This window comes from Muscardinus avellanarius, assembly GCF_963383645.1.
Source record: "Muscardinus avellanarius genome assembly, chromosome: 12".
NCBI classification, from domain to species: Eukaryota; Metazoa; Chordata; class Mammalia; order Rodentia; family Gliridae; genus Muscardinus; species Muscardinus avellanarius.
Genome location: NC_137798.1, coordinates 93015147 through 93034893, shown reverse-complemented (window position 1 = coordinate 93034893; position 19747 = coordinate 93015147). Strand labels below are relative to the sequence as shown.

Genomic DNA, 19747 nt, shown 5'->3' with positions numbered 1-19747 from the left:
AAAAAAAAAAAAAAAAATAGAATGGGGATGCTGAGGAACTCAAGAGCTTTGCAGTTAGCTCTCGGGCTAGCATCGCAAGAAGTGGCTGTCTCTGAGCTGGAAAGAGACCCCACGCCAACTCACAGTTACAACAGGGGCCAGGCAGTGATGGAGGTGGAGGTGCCGGTCCAGATCCCCCCCCCCCCACCGCTAGAGTACAAATTAGAGGGACAGCAGTGCCGACTGGCTGTAGAATAGTGATCAGTGACTTAAGTATGTTAAAAGGATGTTGTAGAAATCTGCAGGTAGATTCCTATCGTACAGGGAATTTTTTCTTATCTAAACCACTGGATTTTTCTGACCTCAGTCCCCTCTACTCACTCTATCCCCAGTGTCTACTCGGTTTTCAGCCAAACCAAGGTCACGATAAAGAGGAGATTTGGATGGCAGTAAGCTGGATTTTCAGGCTCCTGCCGTAATACTCAATTACTGAATTCTCGAGCAGCACCAACTCCTCTGTAATGAAGTCCTCCGATCTTAAATATCTTTATAAATCTGGTAATTCAGTATTGGCCACAGCCAGCTTGCTGTTTCCTGCTTTATTGTAAAAATAAGATGGTAAGACCCTGAGAGCTTGTCCGGGTTGTTAAAAGATCATCCTAAGCATTTTTATGCACATTATTCTTTTGGCGACTTTGAGCCTCAAAGGCCCCCAAATGGAATAGGGCAGGAATTAGGTGGAAGAGAAGCCAGCTTGCTGCCAGTGGCCTGCAGACCCGAGCCCCAGCCAGGCCAGCAGCTGTCCCGTGCTGCTCCTGGTCACTCAGAGGACACACCTGCCGCGGCTGGGAAGGAGGGCTGTAGACAAGACCACGTATAAGATGCATTATCCTCCTTTACTTTGGGTGCAGTGGAACCACCGGAAAATAAAACAAAAAGCTTCATTAACATGAAATCCACAGTACAGGCACTGCTCAGTCCCAGACCACGGCAATAAAGCGAATGTTGCATTAAAGTTAGCCACATGAATATTTTGGGTTCTCGGTGCATATAAAAGTCATGCTTACACTATACTATAGACTGTTAAGTGTGCAGTAATATTATGTCTAAGAAAACAATGTATAAACTTTTTAAAAAGTATTTTATTTCAGCTGGACAAGGTGGCACATGCTTGTAATCCCAGTATTTGGGAGGCTCAGACAGGATTGCAGGTTTGCGGCAGGCAGGATTGCAGCAACTTGGTGAGGCCCTCTGCAACATAGGGAGATCCTGTTTCCAAATAAAAATAAAATATGGCTGGAGGTATAGCTCAGAGGTAGAACACCTCTGGGTTCTATCCCTAGCACTACCAAAATAAATGAACAAATAAATAAAAAGGGCTTGGGGTTAGCTCAGGGATAAAATGTCCCTGAGTTCAATCGTCATTACCAAAAAGAAATTTTTAAAAATAAGAATACTTTAGTGATTAAAAAAAAATGTTAGTGATTATCTTAGCTGCTGGAAAAATATTGCTGATAGACATCCTCGACACTGGACTGCTAGAAATTTAATTTAATAAAAACACCTGGCAATTTTTGAAGCACAAAAAATCCAAGGTATGCCTATATGTATTTTGTTTTAGCACATTTGACACTATCCTGATATTTAAAAGTATTTTTTACGCTGTAGCCCCTTTTATCATCTCTTTCCACGTCTCCTCAGTCATGTAATGTGTTCCTAGAGCTGTGATCGTATTTGTACCTCCTAATGGAATTCTAGTAGGCAGAGCATCATTGGCGTTTCTCCTGCTTGTTAAGGGTCTTCCTGTCCTACACAACCATAGGCCTCATTTGACTAAAGAAGTATTTATAGCCCTTCATTTTCCTCTTTCACTATGGTGTGTGTGTGTGTGTGTGTGCGTGTGTGTGTGTGTCTGTCTGTCTGCCTGCCTGCCATACTTAACAAATGTATTCTTCAGACTGATTTTTTTTTAATGTTAAGTGTGATTCATAATACATTAACCAATCTCATTTGCCCTGGACTATTTTGACAAAAATAATTTATACTGCCTCTTGGATGTAGTAACATTTGGAACCAAGCTTTCTACCATTAATCTAAACCAGTCCTTGGTTTAGAATAGCCTACTCTCCACCCAGAGGCAAGTCTACCAAGACTGGCTTGGCTATAAAGTTTTCCACAGAATGTCTCAAAACCTGTGGAAATTCTCATCTGTAAATGGAGTGAGTGTCTTTGTGTGATGCATTGATCTTTCTTATTTTCTTCTCTCTCCTGTTACCAGAGTGTGGGTGGTAATATATCTGCAAAGTGTCTTATATGGTAGAGTGCAACATTTTAAGCCAAGAAATTGAAAACGGGATGAGAAACCAGAGCTCAGAAGGAGGGAGGCCAACCAAGGTCATATCCGTGCAGAAAGGTAGAAATGCCTAGAATGGCGAGTTTGTATTCCTAAGTGGCAGGTGGTGCCAGCAAGTGCCAGAAAACCCCCTTGGTCTCCGAAGACACGGGTAGTCTCTCCGAAGTCTCAGAGTTCTTTGCCAGGTAAACTCATGAAATTACAGGCAGGTTAGCAAATTATTCTCAAGTTCTGAGTAATGCTCTCGAGCTGGGTGCATTTGCTCTCTGTTTATTTGCAGGTGGTTACAGTGTCCAGGTGTGACCAGGTTACTCACTCAATGATTCTGCTTGTGTAAAGTGTTTTAGAAGCCTGTTTGTAAGGAAACAAATCTCAGGATCTTTAAAGCGACATTTTCAGAGGCTGCCAGTAATGCGTGACGGGGAAAATGTTTGGAGGCCGCATCGAGTGTTGTTTGGAGATGGCACAGGTGAGTGTGTGCACAGCTCGCAAGCCTTACCTGGGTCTCTTTTTTCCTTTCAGCACATCAGGTCCACCCATCTGGCCGGGCAGTACCTTCTTCAAGAGAAATGGAGCCCTTCTGCAAGGTAGGTGTTTAGGAGCACCTCCTCCTGCCCTCCACACCCCTCCCTACGCCTTTGTGCTAGGTGCCGGCAGCTGAGCGGCTGTTCTGGAGAAGTGTGACCGTTACGGGTCAGCTCTCTGTGCCTCCCCCTCCCTTACTTCTTCCTGCTCATGTCTCTGGGCTGCTGTGAATTGCGAGTCTGAACCCAGGTTTCTCTGGGCCGCTTTGGCTTGGGGTCGCTGGTCCTGTTCCGAAGCTGTTGGGGTTACTTTGGTGGGATCTGGGTTGCATGACAGTTTGGGATGTGATCATGGCATCCACCCTGGGCTGATAAAAAGCAAGCCCGTTTATGGATTTCTAGTGCTCCGTGACCAGGGATGGGTTAGGGTCCTGATGCTTGTTGTCATGAAGCTGCACACGTTCCTTGTCCCCCAGTGTCTGCGTGGGCCTTTCCACGGTGGCTTCTCACTTGTCCCCATACATGCTGGGGGACGTTCTTCCTGACATCCAGCTGAGTCTCCCTCCTGCTTCCTTCCAGCTCTGCTTTTGCGTTTTTATGAGGATTTCGGGGAACAGAGAGACATGGTTTCACCATGTTGCTTAGGCTGGCCCCAAACTCCTGGCCTTCAAGCGATCCTCCTGCCTCAGTCTCCTGCGAAGTTTAGACTGCAGGCGTACGCCATTCTACCTGGCTGCTATTACTTTTGAAATGGGCATGGTTCAGAGAAGAACAAATGGCTAAAAATAGCAGAAAGTTGCATTCCAAATAGTTTGGGAAATTTCTCTGGGGTTATGGCTGGTTTGGATATCTACTCTCTTATGAACTGGCCCCAAGAGTCTTCCCGTTTTCTGTCCCCTTGAGCCTCAGTTGATTGGCCAGGCGATAGGGTGGCACAGCTGTCTGAAACAGGTGGATTTGATTGCACCAAGCACCTTGGAATCCTGCTGGTTCATGGCGAAGGGTTCCAATGTCCTTCGATTAGTCTAGAGCTCTTTGGCCAGTGTGCCTTAAAAGTACACACTGAGGCTGGCCGTGTGTGTGAAGGGACAGCGTGTTGACATGTTTAAGCAAAGGGACATTTATATCCAGGTTTCTGGGATGGCTCAAAGCCTCACATGCAGTGCTACCATCGTGTTTTTATTGTCGTTTGTAGGCCGTGCAGTTGCACGCTGTCTTGTAGTCTGTGAAGTCAGGAACTTTTAAGAATCTCTTTGCATTTCTCTGTGGTACTGGTGAAATTTAGCCAGGCAAGTTTGACTTGTTCTAATTTTGATACCTTCATTGCTATCCTCGGTGTCTAAGAAAATAAAAGGAACTGCCTCCATTCACAAAAATTAATACGTAATTAAAAAATATTCCTGTTCCCCTTTCATGTTATATAATTGGAAAGCGATTATAGCTATTCTTTGGGTTTTTCTCAAATGACTTCCAAAGTTTTGTGCATCTGTATTTTTTTCCTCTGGAACTATGGGCATGATATGAATATCACTAATGCTCGAATTATTTTAAGAAAAGGGATTTTGATTTCTTAGAGCCTTTTCTTACAATGTCGCTATTCATTCGGTTCCACATGAGGTAAGATTTGCTCTATGCTAGTTGATTTTTTTGTTTGTGTGGGGGAAAAACACGAGAATAACATCAATGAAGTTTCTGAAGTTGAGTGATTGCAGTGTGAAATCCTATCTGAACGGGTGTAAACTTCGTTTTTGTCTTTATGAATTTCAAAATTCCCTGATTGCTTTATGTACTGGGTATTAAGCGTGTACAAATCACAGGTACTCGTTGGATCCATATCTAATTAAGTACAACCTATAAATATAGTGCTTTCTTGTACATATCCAGAAAATCTTGGTGAGAGTTTGGGAGTGTAGATGGGGACTTGTTAACAGTATTATTATTATTTTTTTTTCTGTGTTGTTTTATCATGCTTGCTGTCTTTGTCTGGAGTTCTTGAGACAGTTTGCTTGTGATAAGGTTTTCTAACTGTATGGGTATCATCCTAATGAATGTTGTTGTGTTCCTCTTACAAGTGATACGGGGCCACCCAGAGGCAGAAGTGTCACCAGTAAACGCCTGGGTGTATAAAGAAGGGGACCGCCCAGCCACCCAGGGACAGGGTTAGGTTAAAATCAAATAGAAAGCAAGGTGCTTGATCTGAATCAGCTTCTTATTTTTATGCTCACACAATCCCTCCTGCCCATTGTAGCAGGTAGAAGTTTTTATTTACATAGTAAGACCAGGAAAAAACTTTGTTCATTGAGTCCAGGCACAAAGATTGGGATGGATCCGGCAGATCTAGAATGTGCATCCCAGAGAGGGATGGGAAAGCACCTGCTATGGATAGCAGTCTCGGTTTTTTTTTTTTTTTTTTATTGTTGTTGCTGTTGTTTTATGAGTCTAAGGATTCAGGATGGGAAGGTCAGCAGGTATGCCCTGTTAAGTAGAGAAGGGAGCCTTATTTTTTTGTCTGGAAGGTGGGAGCAGAGGGGCTGCCACTTCTTGGGGAGAATGGACATTTGAACAAAGCCTTGAATAAAACTGAGAGGGGTGTGCTTAGCAGGAACAGCAGCGTGGAGCTCGGGCAGCTCACAGACACCTTAGGCTGATGTTATATGTGCCCCTTGACTTATGATGAGGCTTCACCAGATAAACCCATCGTAAGTTAAACATAGCGCGGGTCCAGGATGCTCGAACACACCCAACCCGCTCATCCTGGCTTGGTGACAGCTCTGCAGAGTGTCCTGGTGTCTCCTTGTGATCCGACCGGGAGCCGTGGTCACTGCCATTGCCTGGCACAGTGACAGAGAGTCAGACCCCATACCGCTAGTCCAGGAAAAGCTCAGAATTCCTTGTGGCAGTTTCTGCTGAACCCATGTGGCTTTGACACCATCATAAAATCACCAGTCAGGAAACCGTGTAGCGTGATGTCCGAAGGGGATTTACAGAAGTGAAAACCTGAAATGATGTTGAAACCAAACTGACATCACAGTTACAACGGGAACCAGCTTATGTGGTCTGATGGTTCGGTTTGTAAGGTCTGATGGTCGTGTGGTTGGTAAGCTGTTGAGTGGAAATGTAGTACATTTCTTTTTTTCTCAGCACAAGACCAATTGCGAGAATTAACTGGAAGTACTCAGACCCTCCTTGGGTGTTGAGTGCGGCGTCTGTATTTTGGCTCAGAATCATTGGCAAGAGGGGCCGCCGAGTCACCCCTCAGTTCTGAGGATAATGGGGTAAGATTTGGTTTGGATTACACCAGTCAGGGGTACTTAACATAATTGGCCATTTCGTCAATTCCCAGTATTTATTTTAAATGCCATTTAGGCCGTGAAGACAATTTTAGTATTCTGGCAGTTTGAACAGGCGAGAGAGCACTTCAGTTCCTACACAATAGAAACCAAGCAGCGCCGGCGAGGGGACAAGCCCATTGTTTAAGGGGGACCCTAGGCCGGCCCAGGCAGGAGGGGAGCTCACCCGGAGCCATGCAGGAGTGGCCAGCTGCCAGGGGTCCCTACAGTCCTTTCTACATGTATCAGTGCGTCTCTGTGTTACGGTCTCTATGTGTTTGAAATACCTCTTAAAAATTAAGGGTCATGTGTTCCCTTGTATATGTGGGAGCTGGAGAAAAGATAGGAAACAAAAGAGACCTTAGATAAACGAGGAGAGAGACCAGTAGAAGAGCGTCGGGATTGGGGGATGGAGAGGGGAAGGAAGAATAGGAGAATTATATCCATCCCTACCAGCCTCACTACCGCGTACCGGGAGGGAGGGGAGGGGAGTGGGATCCGGAAGGATTCACGTGTGCAAGTATGCGTGTATCATGAACCTCACTGTGGTGTATAATTATAATGAACCAGTAAAAGTATGTCCATAGAAGTTTTATTAGTTTAACAATCATATTTTCTTACTAAAGTCATTTTTGTAGTTTTCCATATTCTGCTCATCTGTCAACCTTAAAGTTCGGTTGCTTTGCCTCAGTGTCCCCTTGTCACCTTTGCGTGAATTAAACGAGTCCATGCTTCATAATTAAAGACTTTCTTCACCCCTGGCCTGACGCTTCTTCTTGGCCCCCGATGGTCCATCCCGGGGTACTTATGGCACCCCTGCTCCTGTCAGCTTCGTGCCCTCTATTAAAAGATTTCCCGGAGCACAGATTTCTCTGCCACTTCTTTCCTTTTGGCCTTTTAGGCCTCAGAGCTCCACAGAGTTTTGTTCAGAAAGAAGTTACTGCCTTTATAATTCTGCCCTAGCCAACCACTTGGGCTTATGTTAATTTTTTTTCCCAGTACTGGGGATGGAACCCAGGGGCATTCTGCCTCTGAGCTACACCCCCAGCCCTATTTTTTAGTCTTTATTTTAAAACAGGTTCTTACTGAGTTGCAAAGGGCCTAAGTAGCTGAGGCTGGCCACAAACCACGATCCTCCTATCTTGGCCTCCCAAATACTGAGATTACAAGCGTGCGCCACCACGCCCGGCTCAAGGGGCCACTAATTATTATCCAGTCTGTTTCCCTGGAGTGCAACAAGAGAATTTCAATAAATTGTATCACATGGAAATCAGATTTTTATTCCCATTCACCACTGACAGGAGAAGCTAATGAAGGGGAAGGAGTTCTTACAGGCGCTTTCAGCGTGCAGAGTGGAATTGTGCTGCCACGAGCCCAGGATTGTGCTGGGGGAAGGACAGTGGCCCCTGGCTGCCCATTGGCGAAGGGTGCGTGGTGCCCACCGGGCTTATCGGGGATGCTGGTTTCTGGTGTTCGTGGTTAGCCTCGTGTAGGGGATTGGCTGGGAGCGGCGTTGTGGCACGCACTCTCCCACCCTCTCCTGCTCTGTGCTGTTACGGCTAACGGGCATGGCGAGGCCTCCCTTGGGTTGTGTCCCGTGCTCTGGCATGCAGTGTGGGCACAGGGGCTGTCTGCTGAGGGAGAGCAGATTTGAGCAGGCAGTCAGCGTGTCAGGAAAAATGCTCCAGTGAAAAGAAGCCTGGACTGCGAGCCAGGGGATCCTGGGTTCTGGTCCCAGCCCTCCTGCGCGGTGAGCTTTGTGACCTTAGAAAGCCATACGGCATTCCGTAGGTCTTCTTTATTCTCCTCGGTAAATTAGGAGTGGACTTCAGGAGTGGTAGAAAATCCCTATTAAGCACCAGCTCAGATCATTATAGCATCTTTCCTAAAAATAGGTTTCCTAAAAATAGAGTTTTGAGACTCAGCTCCGACTCAGTAGACAAACATGGTTTGTTTTGCCTCAGCTAGCTTGGCCCCTGGGTCCAAGGAGAGGACAGAGGGGGGCAGCAGGCTGCCTGAAGACCTTGTCCTCAAACAACGCAATTTCAAAGGCCTCATGGAGCGTCAGGAAGTCATATGTTATATATGCAGACATCCTGGAAATTAACCCTCTCTTGGCTTGTTACCTGGCTTAACCTCTGCAGTTTTCTGTTGCTATAACAAAACATTTAAGGCTAGGTCATTTATAAAGAAAAGAGATCTATTCCGTTCATGCTTTTGGAGGCTGAAAGCCCTAGACTATGTTATTTCGGCCTCTGATGAAAACTTCAGCATGGATCATTAGTGGCAGGCAGGAGTGTAAGCAGAGGGCATCCCCTGGTGAGATGGGAAGCCAGAGGAGACTCCTAAGAGCCTGCGTTGATCCCTGCTACCAGGCTCCACCTGTTACGGGTCCCACCACGCTCAGTACTGCCATCTCGGGACCAAGCTTCCAACACATGAGCCTTTGGGGACAGACCGTATCTAAACCCTAGCAGCCTCTGCGGAGTGTCATGCTTAGCTTCTCAAGAAGATCCAGTGGATTCATATTACTAAAGCCTGTAGAACAGTTCATGGTGAATTCCAGGTAGAGTTCTCGATTAGAGAATTCCATAAAACGAAATCTTGGGAAAATGAGGCACAAGTCCTGGGAGTCAGCTTTCTTGTGCTCTTTAATTTCTCTGCCGAAATGACGCGTCTATTTACAGGGTGGTTCTCAGAATGGGGCAAAAGATTGGGAATGCCCCATTCTTGCTGGATTTATTTGTAGGTCTGAGAAGCGGCTTGTTTGTGTCTTTACTGCGAGACTCCTTTGAGTCCTTACTTACAGGAGCTTCCAGGAGAGGTTGCTCAGCTCACAAAGCCTCACTCCTCACGCTATGAGTGGGTACACACACGGCAGGTGCGCGCTGGCTTTGGGGAGGACACAGGACATGGGGCCACGCAGCCCCACGCTTCCTTCCCTTTCTCTCTGGGCACCAGGTCTTCAGCCTTGGGCCCCAGTTTTGATTGTGAAATGGGGCTTCGAGATGTGTTTCCCAGAAGGCGAAAGGAGAAACATGATTGTGAAAACACCCAGCCAGTTGTTTGGTGCCTCCCAAGCGCTTTGTAAATTCTGGAAAGAAATGGAGCGTTTTGGTCTTTGACTGTTTCATGCATCAGGTTCCTAATCGTTATTCCTGGCGGGTGCGTTGAGGATGCAAAGTTGCAAAGCTCCTCACGGAACCTCCTTCCAAACCTGTCTCTCCTGCCTGATTCCTGTGCTAGTGGCAGCCCCACCTGCGCAGCTGTTCTTTCATCAGCGGGATGTAAGTACGGGACCCCGTGTCTGGCCTCCTCCTCCGGTCATAAGTCCAAGGGCACGCGTTGCTTCTCTCGTGCAGGCCCTGGGATCCCAGGATTTGGGGGGCTTGGCCTGGCTCGCCCCCACTCATCTCTTTCCCATTTGGCCAGAGCTGCAGCCCCTGGGCTTTTGGCTTCTTTCATCTGCTCCGCAAGCTGACTCTTTTGTCCAGTTTGCAATCAAGGGCATCCACCTAATGCATAAATCTCCCGATTCTTGCCCCCAGGCACACCCATTTTTAAAAAAGTATTAATAACAGAAAGAGAGAAAGGAAAAAAAATACTTTCCTTTTTCTCCCCGGGTCCTAATTACCTTCTGTCCCGTCTTTGGCCCCAGAAGGCCTAATGGTTTTAAGGAGGGGCCTTTTTTTTTTTCTTTCTTGGCATTCTGTGTCCTATTGTTCTGCACTGAGTGGAGATTTTTATGTAACTATAATCGTCAAGTCAGCTGGCAGTTTTGCTTACACTCAAAAGTGAAGTTAAAGGGGCCCTGTTAGGTTCTGCTAATCATCCCGGTTTCACGTGCTCCCTGGGAACTTGCTCTTACATTCGTGAAGAAAACACAAGGAGATGCGATTTTCCAAGAAGCCTTAGGTTATGTCCGACATTTGCCGTCTCTCGAGAATCTGAATTTGCCCAATGTCCAGTTACCCAACTTCCCTGGCCGGCGACCGGAGCCTGGCGTGGGATCCGAGAAGCCATCCATCACAGTCCGCATCTTTCCCTCTGACCTTAATTTCAGTTCTTCTCTAACTGCTGTTTCTAGTGACCATCTTAATGGAAGTCCAGGGGCGCACCCCGAGACTGTGGAGTGCTGTGTGCAGAAATAGCCGAGTCGGACGGGGCCGCCCCCATGCCGGAGGACATGAAATTGAAAGCATTTCCCCTGAGCTTCCTGTGGGCCGGCACCTGCTGGATACATCTGGGCTAGAGCTGAAGTTTCAGGGCGACTGTCCAGTAGGAGGTGGAGAACCCGCTCGGGGGGGCGGGGGGCACAGTGGAAGTTTGGGAAGTTACAGGTGTAGGTGTGATTTGCAGTTACAGGCAGAGATGAGATTTTCAGGGAGGGTACAGAATGCAAAAGAGAAAGAAGCTCTGAAGAACTGAATTGGAAACCTAGCCTTAGAGCACAACGAGGAATGGTAAAGAAGCAGCTTAGTGAGGACATGACGAAGAGGAAGCCGCAGAGTTCCAGAAAGAGGGCAAGGGCGGGAGTTATTTTTTGGGAATGTTAGCAAATGTTAACAAAAAGTTTCAGGGCTTTGCACGAGTGTGTCTCAGTTCGGGATTATTTTAATTCTTTTCTAATGTAACCCTCCCCTCCCCATGTAACATCCACGGCTTTTACTACCAAGCAGTATGTCTTTGTTATAGAAATAACATAAAGATGAAAATTAAAAAGACTCATAATTTCACACACACCCCCTCCGATAGAATACCTAGTAGGTGTTGTAATCGAAGTGAAATTCATTTAACAAAATTAGCTATTTTACAGTGTGCAACCCTGTAGCGTAGGCACAGTGTTGTACAACCATCATAGCCAGCTAGTTTACCTCCCCAGAGGAGAGAGGAGACCCTCACGACCCTCATGACTCAGTTATACCTCACCTTGTCTCTGTGGATTTACCCATTCTGGGCATTTTACATATACAAGGGTTGATATAATATGTGACCCCGTGTGTCTGGTTGGGTTAGTCTTCAAATTGTCCTTATAGGTTTTATGACTCCCATTTTGTGGATGGGAAGACTAAGGCCAGAGGCAGTTGTCCTGCCGCAGGTCAAAGGCCAGGCTCAGAAAGCTGGACTCAGACCAGTTCGTAGTCCCAGATAGCATAAATGTTTCTAAAGAGTTTCCCACTGTAGTGATTTAGATATTTGCCTTTCTTTTTCTTTTTTTTTTTTTTTTTTTAAGACTGGAACTGAGGGAAAACCTTATTAGAATACTTAAAATCAGTTTATGCTGGTAAGAAAGAAAGCCAGAAAGGGACATGTATGTTGTCTTTCATTGAAGTAAAGTACTTCATTTTCATTCATCTGACCATTTTACACAGTTCACTCTGATCCTTAAAGACTAGATAGAGAAAAGGGGAAATCTTAAAATTGGCCATCAAAAGATTAATACAATGAGAATATCCCAACCCTTAACAGAGTGAATATTTCATTTTCATCTGTGTGGATTTTCATTAGTAGGTAGATACAGGCATAGATAATTTTACACCAATTATAATTCATCAATAGGAGTATTTCCATACAGCTTAATTTGCTGAGCCTTTAAAAATGGTTGGTTTTTTTTTTCAGTCTATTAAATTGCGCCAGTTAGATGATGAACTCCAAAGATCAAGCGACCTGGGATCATATTGCACTGCAGAGCACACTTTTATCAAAATGCTTGGCCTCAAACACAGTGGAAAAGTCATCTCCCCTGCAGTTCTCTGCAACCGTGCTTCCGTGGAAGTCTAGAAATACTTATAAAATTGCCAAGAGACTTACCAATGAGGAAGGTTTTTAAAGAGTAGATTCTGAACAAGTTATTCACCTTCCGGTTTCAGAAGTGGGCTTTAAAGCGTCCAGCTCTAAATAGGCCACAAGTGTTGTTCCTGTTGGGTTTCCTTGCCAACCCAGAAGGTGTGGCTGAGAGTTTCTGCCTATACCTGCCATGATATACACGGTAGGCCGGGGGTTGTGCGTGTATGTGTGTGTGTGCACGCATACATACCAGGAGTGTGGCCTTGGCGCTCAGGCTGTTGTCTGCCCCGGGCGCTTCCAGAATCAGTCTCTCCTGCCAGTCTTCCTTTCTGTGTTTCCCTCTCCTGGCTTCTTTTCTGGACTTCAGGAATGATGGCTCACAGGAAGAGAGGATATAAGGCCTCAGCTTTCAAATTGGACATACTGAGTTCAATGCCTGACTCTGGATAAGTTTTATAACCCTGCTTGAGCTCTACTATAAAATGCAGATGGTCCCAGTCTTGCAAGATCGCTATCCTTAGGATGAGCACTGGTGATGGTGATGGTCTGCATGGCATCCCTGGCACACGAGCTCTAAAAGTAGGTGCCGTTACGTCTGGCTTCGCCTCACTCCAAAGGGGTGGGAGACGGGGAGAGAAAGGTATGGACCTCAGAGCTGGCCAGGCACCAGCCTCTGCCATCCACCAGCTCATTGACCTCCAGCAACTCATCTGATTGATTTGCGCCTTCCCTTTCTGATCAGATAAATAGATTGTAGAACTAACTTTAAGGGATTTTTGTGAAAATTAAAAGGTAAGGTATGAGCCAGGCATGGAAGCACATGTTGGTCATCCCAGGACTTGGGAGGCTAAGATAGGAGGATCGCAGGTTCAAGGCCAGCTTCAGCAACTTAGCGGGACCCTCAGCAACTTAGCATGACTCTGTTTAAACATTAAAAAATAAGAAAATGCCTGGGTTCAACCCTTGTATGCCTTCCCCCAAAAAGGATAATGTATCTATAGAGATACATAGTGCTTGGTGGTTACTGGGTGTACAATAAATTCAGTCCATTATTTTTATGATAGCATTAGTGTCATGGCTTGTAATTTCCTAAGATACTCAGTACCTACTACCCCCAAACAACAGAAAAAAAAAAACTAGCAATAACATTAAAAAAAAATCCTCCATTGAACTGAAGTTATGCCTTTGGGGAACCTTTTGGATTGTTTGCGGTCTTTCTGAAGCTCCTGATACATTAAGGCCAATACCCACGGGGCCTCGCAGGAGAAGTAGAACTGGAGTTCTTACCCGCCCGTCTCTGTGACACTTTTGAGTGACTGAGACCCTGCAGAGATGTGACAGAGACAGAAGGCTCCTTGGGGATGGGTTAGAATTGCCTGTGATCTGTGAGTGTTTCTTCTGCTTAATCTTTCTGCGTGTGCCAGAATTCAAGGTAGACTGACATGTTGGCTAAGCTCTGTTTCAGAGACCAGAGGAAGGGAGTGAGGCAGGGCCAGAGAGGCAGCAGCCGTGCCAACAGTGGTCAGGAACTTTAGAGGAGCCTTGCAGAGGGCAAGCTGAGCCTGTCCTCCACCATGATCCCCGGGCACACGTGGGCTGGCCTCTGGCTACTCAGCTGTAATTTTCTTATGCAGGGTGCTCAGAACCGTCTGCGTCTGCTTACCTGATATTGTTGTGGAGAGGAGTTGGAAGCACAGGTCTATGCCTTGATGCTCTCTGTCAGTAGAGATCTTCTAACTCAGCATCTTATGAATCGATTTTCCATACGTTGAGCAAGATGGCAACATGCCCCGGTAGGAGGCCAGAAGCCCATGACATGTGCAGTGAATTCTGAGGTGATCGTTTGTGTCTTGTGTTCCTTAGGCGTAGAGAGGCTTCCGCCTCTGTTTTGCCATGATGTGGGAATGGAACACTGGTGAACAAGACTTTCACTTTTAAGCCTTTGCAGCTGCCATAGGCCCACGTTGAGGTGGCTCACAGGGACCATGATACCCGCAGCCATATCTGGGCATCTTTCCTCTTGTGGGATCACTGCTCCAACTCGCTCCACTCCCAGCATTCCAAGAGGGAGGTAACCACTTCTTATAGGAACTCTGTGCCTTAGGCAGAGGTTGAGGGATGGGCAGGGGGCCCAGACCAGGCCCTGCACTTTCCATTTTGTGTCTAGGGGCTCTAAAGTATGTGCCAGTGTCACAAGCCTCCGTGTAGAATCTACCCGTGTAGAATAAACGACACCGACCCAGAGAAGTAGAGTGGAGGGGGCCGTCCTACCCAGCTCCCTTCCCCTTTTTTTGGGGGGGGGGTGGTACTGGGGATCCTGGAAGCCCTTCTACCTCCGGGCTACACTCCCAGACCTATTTTATATTTTTGAAACAGGGTCTCTTATGCCAGCACGGCTGGCTTCAAACCTGCTCGATCCTCCTGTCTCCGCCTCCCAAGCGCAGGGACTACAAGCGTGTGCCACCACGCCAGGCTCCCAGCTCCCCTTTTTATATAAGGCACCTTGAAACGGGTATTTCTTGCATGCAGCCAAGTATCCTGACTAATAACACATCTCTGAATTACTAGCATCAGCTAAACTAAACATATGTACCATACTGATGACGCTTTTGTATCCATGAACTTGCAGCCCTTCCCTGTGGTAGGAGGCCTCTGAGTGGCTCAGCTATCATTTGGGAGAATATAAGGTGAGTTTGGAGAGATTCCCAGAGATGGTGATTTGCCTTAAGCAATTAAACCTACAATAATAATACCTAACAGCCACACGCCTGGTTAGAGCCACAGAGTACCAGCTTCTTGAGACAGAGGTGGTTTCCTGAACTTTCTAGTGAAGAAACAGAAACTGGCATATTAAGCATTTGAGCAAGCCAAGCAGTATTGTGTGTGTGTGTGTGTGTGTGTGTGTGTGTGTGTGTGTGTGTGTGTGTGTGTATCTGTAGATGTGCATGGGTGTGTGAATGTTTTAGGGCACGTATTGTGTTTGCATTATAAAGGACTGCCGGTGTGTTGGCGCATGCTTGTAATCCCACCATTTGGGAGGCTGAGACGGGAGGATAGTGGTTTGAAGCCAGCCTCAGCTACTTAGTGAGGCCCTTTGCAACTCAGTGAGACACTGCTTCAAAATAAAGAATAAAAAATAGGGCCGGGGGTGTAACTCGGAGGTAGAATCCCTCTGGGTTCCATCCCCAGCATCGCAGAAATAAATAAATAAATAAAATACAATAAAGGAGCGCCAAAGTTCAAGCTTGTAGCAGTGGTGCATGGCCATAATCCCAGCAACTAGGGAGGCTGAGGCAGGAGGATTGCAAATTTAAGGCCAGCCTGGCCAACTTGGCCAGATCCTGCTCAGAATAAAAAATTTTTAAAAAATGAGAGGAACGCAGACTCATCCATGGCCCCAGTCCTCATTTGCCCGGCCCCCCACCCACAGTATCTCCACCCTCCGCTCCCTGAGCCGCCCTCCTCTGGCCCTGCCAGGACAGCTGCTCACACATCTTTCCTGTCCCGTCCCAGCCGTGACCACCATAGTTCAGGTGCGCCAGCCACCTCGCACTGACCTCGTGACGCGATGCCCGCCGCCCGGCAGCGTCCTCCATGCCCATGGGTCTCCGCTGTTGATAGACCTAATTCAAATGTAAGACTTCAGCCGAGTGGGGAGGTACACACCTATAATCCCAGTACTCAATTCAGGAGGATCACGGGTTCAAGGCCAGTCTCAGCAACTTAGCAAGACCCTGTTTCAAAAAATAAAATAAAAAGGCTGGGGGTGTAGCTCTGCGCTTGACCTTTCCTGGGTCCAATCCCCGGTATGAAGGAATGACTTACATCGCACCACCTACCCCGAGTCCTAGTAGGTAACTCCCTCCTCTCTTTAGGTCAAACCCACTCACCACTTCCTGAATCAGAATCTGCCCCATCACTTGACTTTCATCTCCCTGTCCTCCTTTGTGCAAGGAATAAGGTCCGCTCCTGAGAAGGGAGGAGGTGATGTTTCCCACCTCCATCCCGGTTCGTGATTCCCCTCCGCTTTCCCTCACTGATGTACTGGCCGTGCACACGTGCATGGCCCACACCTTTATTCCGGGCCTCATTACTTTGTGAGCTTGGCTAAATGCGTGTTTTTGCCATTGCTGCCAATACACGATGCTCCTGTTGTACGGGGGGCCTGAAGCGACAGTCCAGCCGAGGACTGAGGTGTGCACGCTGAGCCAGTGAGCAGGTAGGGAGAGTCAGTGTAGGAGACACAGCGACAACAGCTTTTAGTCCACGGGCTGCACCCCTCTGCGAAGCCTTCCCCAACTCCTGCTTACTTTCCCCCAGAATCTGAGCTCTTCTGTGCTGGGAGGGACCCCTAAGGCTGTCTGTCCTCTCCAGCTCGACTGTAATCTCTCCAAGGCTGCAGGTATTCTTAATATCTATGCCCAACACACTGTAGGAAACCAACAAGAGTATTCCATTGTTAGATACCGAATCGGGTCCCCCAAATATGTATCTGAAAGCCCAACCTCCAATAAAACTGAATTCAGAAAGAGGACCATTAGTGAGGGCATGCGGGTGGATTCCTGGTCCAGTAGGACTAGTGTCCTCATGAGAAGGGCACAGGACACTAGGGGACGTCCACATGCAGAGGAAAGACCAGGTGAGGACACAGAAGGCGCCCGTCTGTGGGCCAGGGAGAGCGGTCTCAAGACAAACCAAACCCGCACACACCTTGGTCTCGGACCTTCAGCCTCCAGAATTGTGAGAAAAGAAATCCCCTGTGTTTGAACCACCCCGTCTGTAGTCTTTGCTGCAGCAACGCGAGCTAACACACACATTCGCTAACTGTCTAATATCAGGAGCCTGGCGATCAGCTCTGGCTGCTTGCTACAGGAAGTCTGAGAAGATCCCGATCCGAGGGCTGGCTGCTTGAAGTTGATCCCTCGCAATATTCCTGGGGGTCAACCCACCCAGCAAGTTAGTGTACACACCCTGTATCAGCAGCCCCTCTTCTACTCTGGAAAGAGAAGGTTGCCATTATCTCAGATTCTGGGCCCCGGGGGATTTCTTTCAACTTGACTGATACTACCATGTGCCCTGAGACCCTGGCAGCTCCGTACACCCAAAAATAATAGCAGTTATCATGAACACAAAAATAGCTGGAATAGTCTCACATAGGAAGATCTGCATTGTGGCCTGAGACCTTCCACGTGCTATATGAGTTGTATCTACTTGTACATGGAGCCTAAACTGTTTGTGTCTGTTGCTTTAAACAATACAATACAAAAAAAAAAAAAATCTAGCCTGCTCTAGGCACTGCCACAGACGTGCATCTGGAGAGCCCTCCACCCCCGAGTCAGCCCTCCATTTGCTTCCATGTACCGTCCCTGGCCGCGTTTAAGCCGGCCACCCCTCCCATTCCTCTGGTTACGGCCATGGTTCTGGGTGGTCGCTGGGACAAGGATGGTCTAGTTATCCTGATTCTCAGACCTTTTCCTGGGAATCGTGGAGAAATGCTAGATTCGGTGCTGATGTTGTAGCCTGAAGGGCTGCTGGCAGCCACCCGAGAACACCAGAGCGGTGTGCAAGTTGATTTCCCGAGCGACAGAGCTGAGTTGGGGACAGAGCGTAGCACTTGATGAATGTATTTTGTGTTGCCCCGCCAGAGAGCATAGGAGACGAGTCAAAGCCGTGGTTCTTTTGGGGGTGCAAAGTAATGACTAGATACACAGAAGAGGTGCCCCCCTCGGTTTGTTCTTTTGGGTGCTGGTTCCATGAACAGATGGTTTGGCAAAATGCATTGAACTGTACACGCATAGGAGAATTTTGCAGGAGGCATATATTACTGCAATAAAAAGTTTCAGAAATGCACGGGCGACAGCGATTCATTATACCTCTTTGATTTTAGATTTCCATTATGCATATGTAGGGAACCTCGGAATTCTCACATGATTTTAAAAGGGAGCGTAGCATTTGAGAAATCAATGTGGTCATTTAGAACCCAGCGAAACGCAAAGTAAAGAGCATTTCTCCAACAAGTGTGTTTCACGAAGGCGCTGGAACCTGCTTGTTATTGATATTGTTCATACAATATTTAGATTCCATTTTGAACAGGCCGCCTGGCAGAGATTATGAAAATGTCACCCTTTCCCCAGAGCAGGTTGTATTTTTTTTTAAAATTCATAATCAGAGAGTTAGGTTCACAAATGTAAGTTAAGATTAACTGAAGTGCCTAGATGTAAAAACAGGGGGAAAAACCTTTAACAAAAACTTGGGTCTTGCAGAGCACATTAGTGAATCATACAGACTTTAAGGGGTTTCTCTACCTACCACAGCATCTTGATGGATAACTATGCTTGAAAGTAATGGATTTAGAAATTGTTATTTAAGCATTGAAACTTGAAAGCGGTTATTTTGCTAGTGACGAAAACATCGTACTTAAACTTTGGAGGTTTTTTTTTTTTTTTTTTTTTTTTTTTGGTGGTACTGGGGTTCCTGGAAGCCCTTCTACCTCCTGGCTACACTCCCAGACCTATTTTTTATATATATATTTTTATTTGGAAACAGAGTCTCCTAAGCCAGCGAGGCTGGCTTCGAACCTGCATGATCTTCCTGTCTCTGCCTCCCAAGCACAGGGATTACAAGCGTGCGCCACCACGCCCTGCAACTTTGGAGATTTTAAAAACAAGCATGTCAATTTCACTGAACCTTCTCATTTTTAGTGGGATACATAATAACCAAGATCTTCTCCCACTGAAGACACATGTGATAGTAATCTCACCTCGGAGGCTGACTGCACAGCAGAGTGCTGTTCTCTTGCTGAATTTGTCAGAGTGATTAAGGTGTGGAGCTGGGCCTGTCATGTCACGAGCTTCAATTAAACTGAGAGCCTCCGCACATCAGCCCTTTGTCAATACCGTCTACGTGGCTAATGCCATCTCTTGAGTTTTCAAATCCCTTAAGAAGGTGTCGCAACAGGTTGAGCAATCATAATTCAAAAATCCAGAATTTTAAGCACTCCCAAATCTGAAACTTTCCGGGCACCAACATAAAACCACGAGCGGAAAATTCCACACTTGACTGCATGCGTGGTGGGTGGGTCAGCGCCAAATGCAGGCGCACTAGAAACAAGGAATGGAATGACCTCCAGGCTCTGTGAGTAAGAAACAACTGAATTTCGTGTTTAGACTTGAATCCTATGCCCAAGGTATCTCCCTACGTATATGCTAATATTTCAAAATCTAAAAGAGTCCCAAATCAGAAACGCTTCGGATAAGGGACATTCAGCCTGTACTCAGACATGGATTGCATCTTGAGAGTGTCCCCGGACACACATTCTCACAGTGTCCTATTTCAGGGACATATTTCTTCTATTTTAAGGCCATCGTACCAGGTGTCTACGGTGAGGTGCCCTCGGGCTCTGCTTTTGTTGAGTTTGACTCCAGTCTTTCTGCTTAGCCCGTCCTCCCAGTTCTCAGCCCTCCTGTCTGATAGCAAGAACTTGCCCACTGCTTGTCCTGGAACGAGATGATTTAAATGGCCCTTCCAGTGTGTCTGGATTTTGGTGAGAGCAGGAGAGAGTTGTGAGGTATGCCGATGTCAGTGTAGGAACTAACTACAATGGTAGAAATTTATTATTTATTTATTTATTTATTTATTTGCGGTGCTGGGGGTGGGAACCCAGGTGCATTCTCCCTCCAAGCTACACCTCCAGCCCTATTCTTTATTCTTTATTTTGAAACCGGGTCTCACTGAGTTGCAAGGGGCCTCACTAAGTAGCTGAGGCTGGCCGCAAA

At 46.8% G+C, this 19747-nt stretch overlaps 1 protein-coding gene across 2 annotated transcripts in view; it reads left to right on the top strand.

Annotated features, from left to right (window-relative positions):
* FOXN3 (forkhead box N3) overlaps nucleotides 1-19747 on the top strand; it is a gene marked incomplete at both ends in the record, with an annotated part of 232317 nt that overhangs the window by 111989 nt on the left and 100581 nt on the right. For both annotated transcript variants that reach the window (XM_080708322.1, XM_080708321.1), the window contains one exon: nucleotides 2855-2919. In XM_080708322.1, the coding sequence (XP_080564448.1) occupies nucleotides 2855-2919 (65 nt within the window). The remainder of the gene's footprint in view (nucleotides 1-2854; nucleotides 2920-19747) is intronic.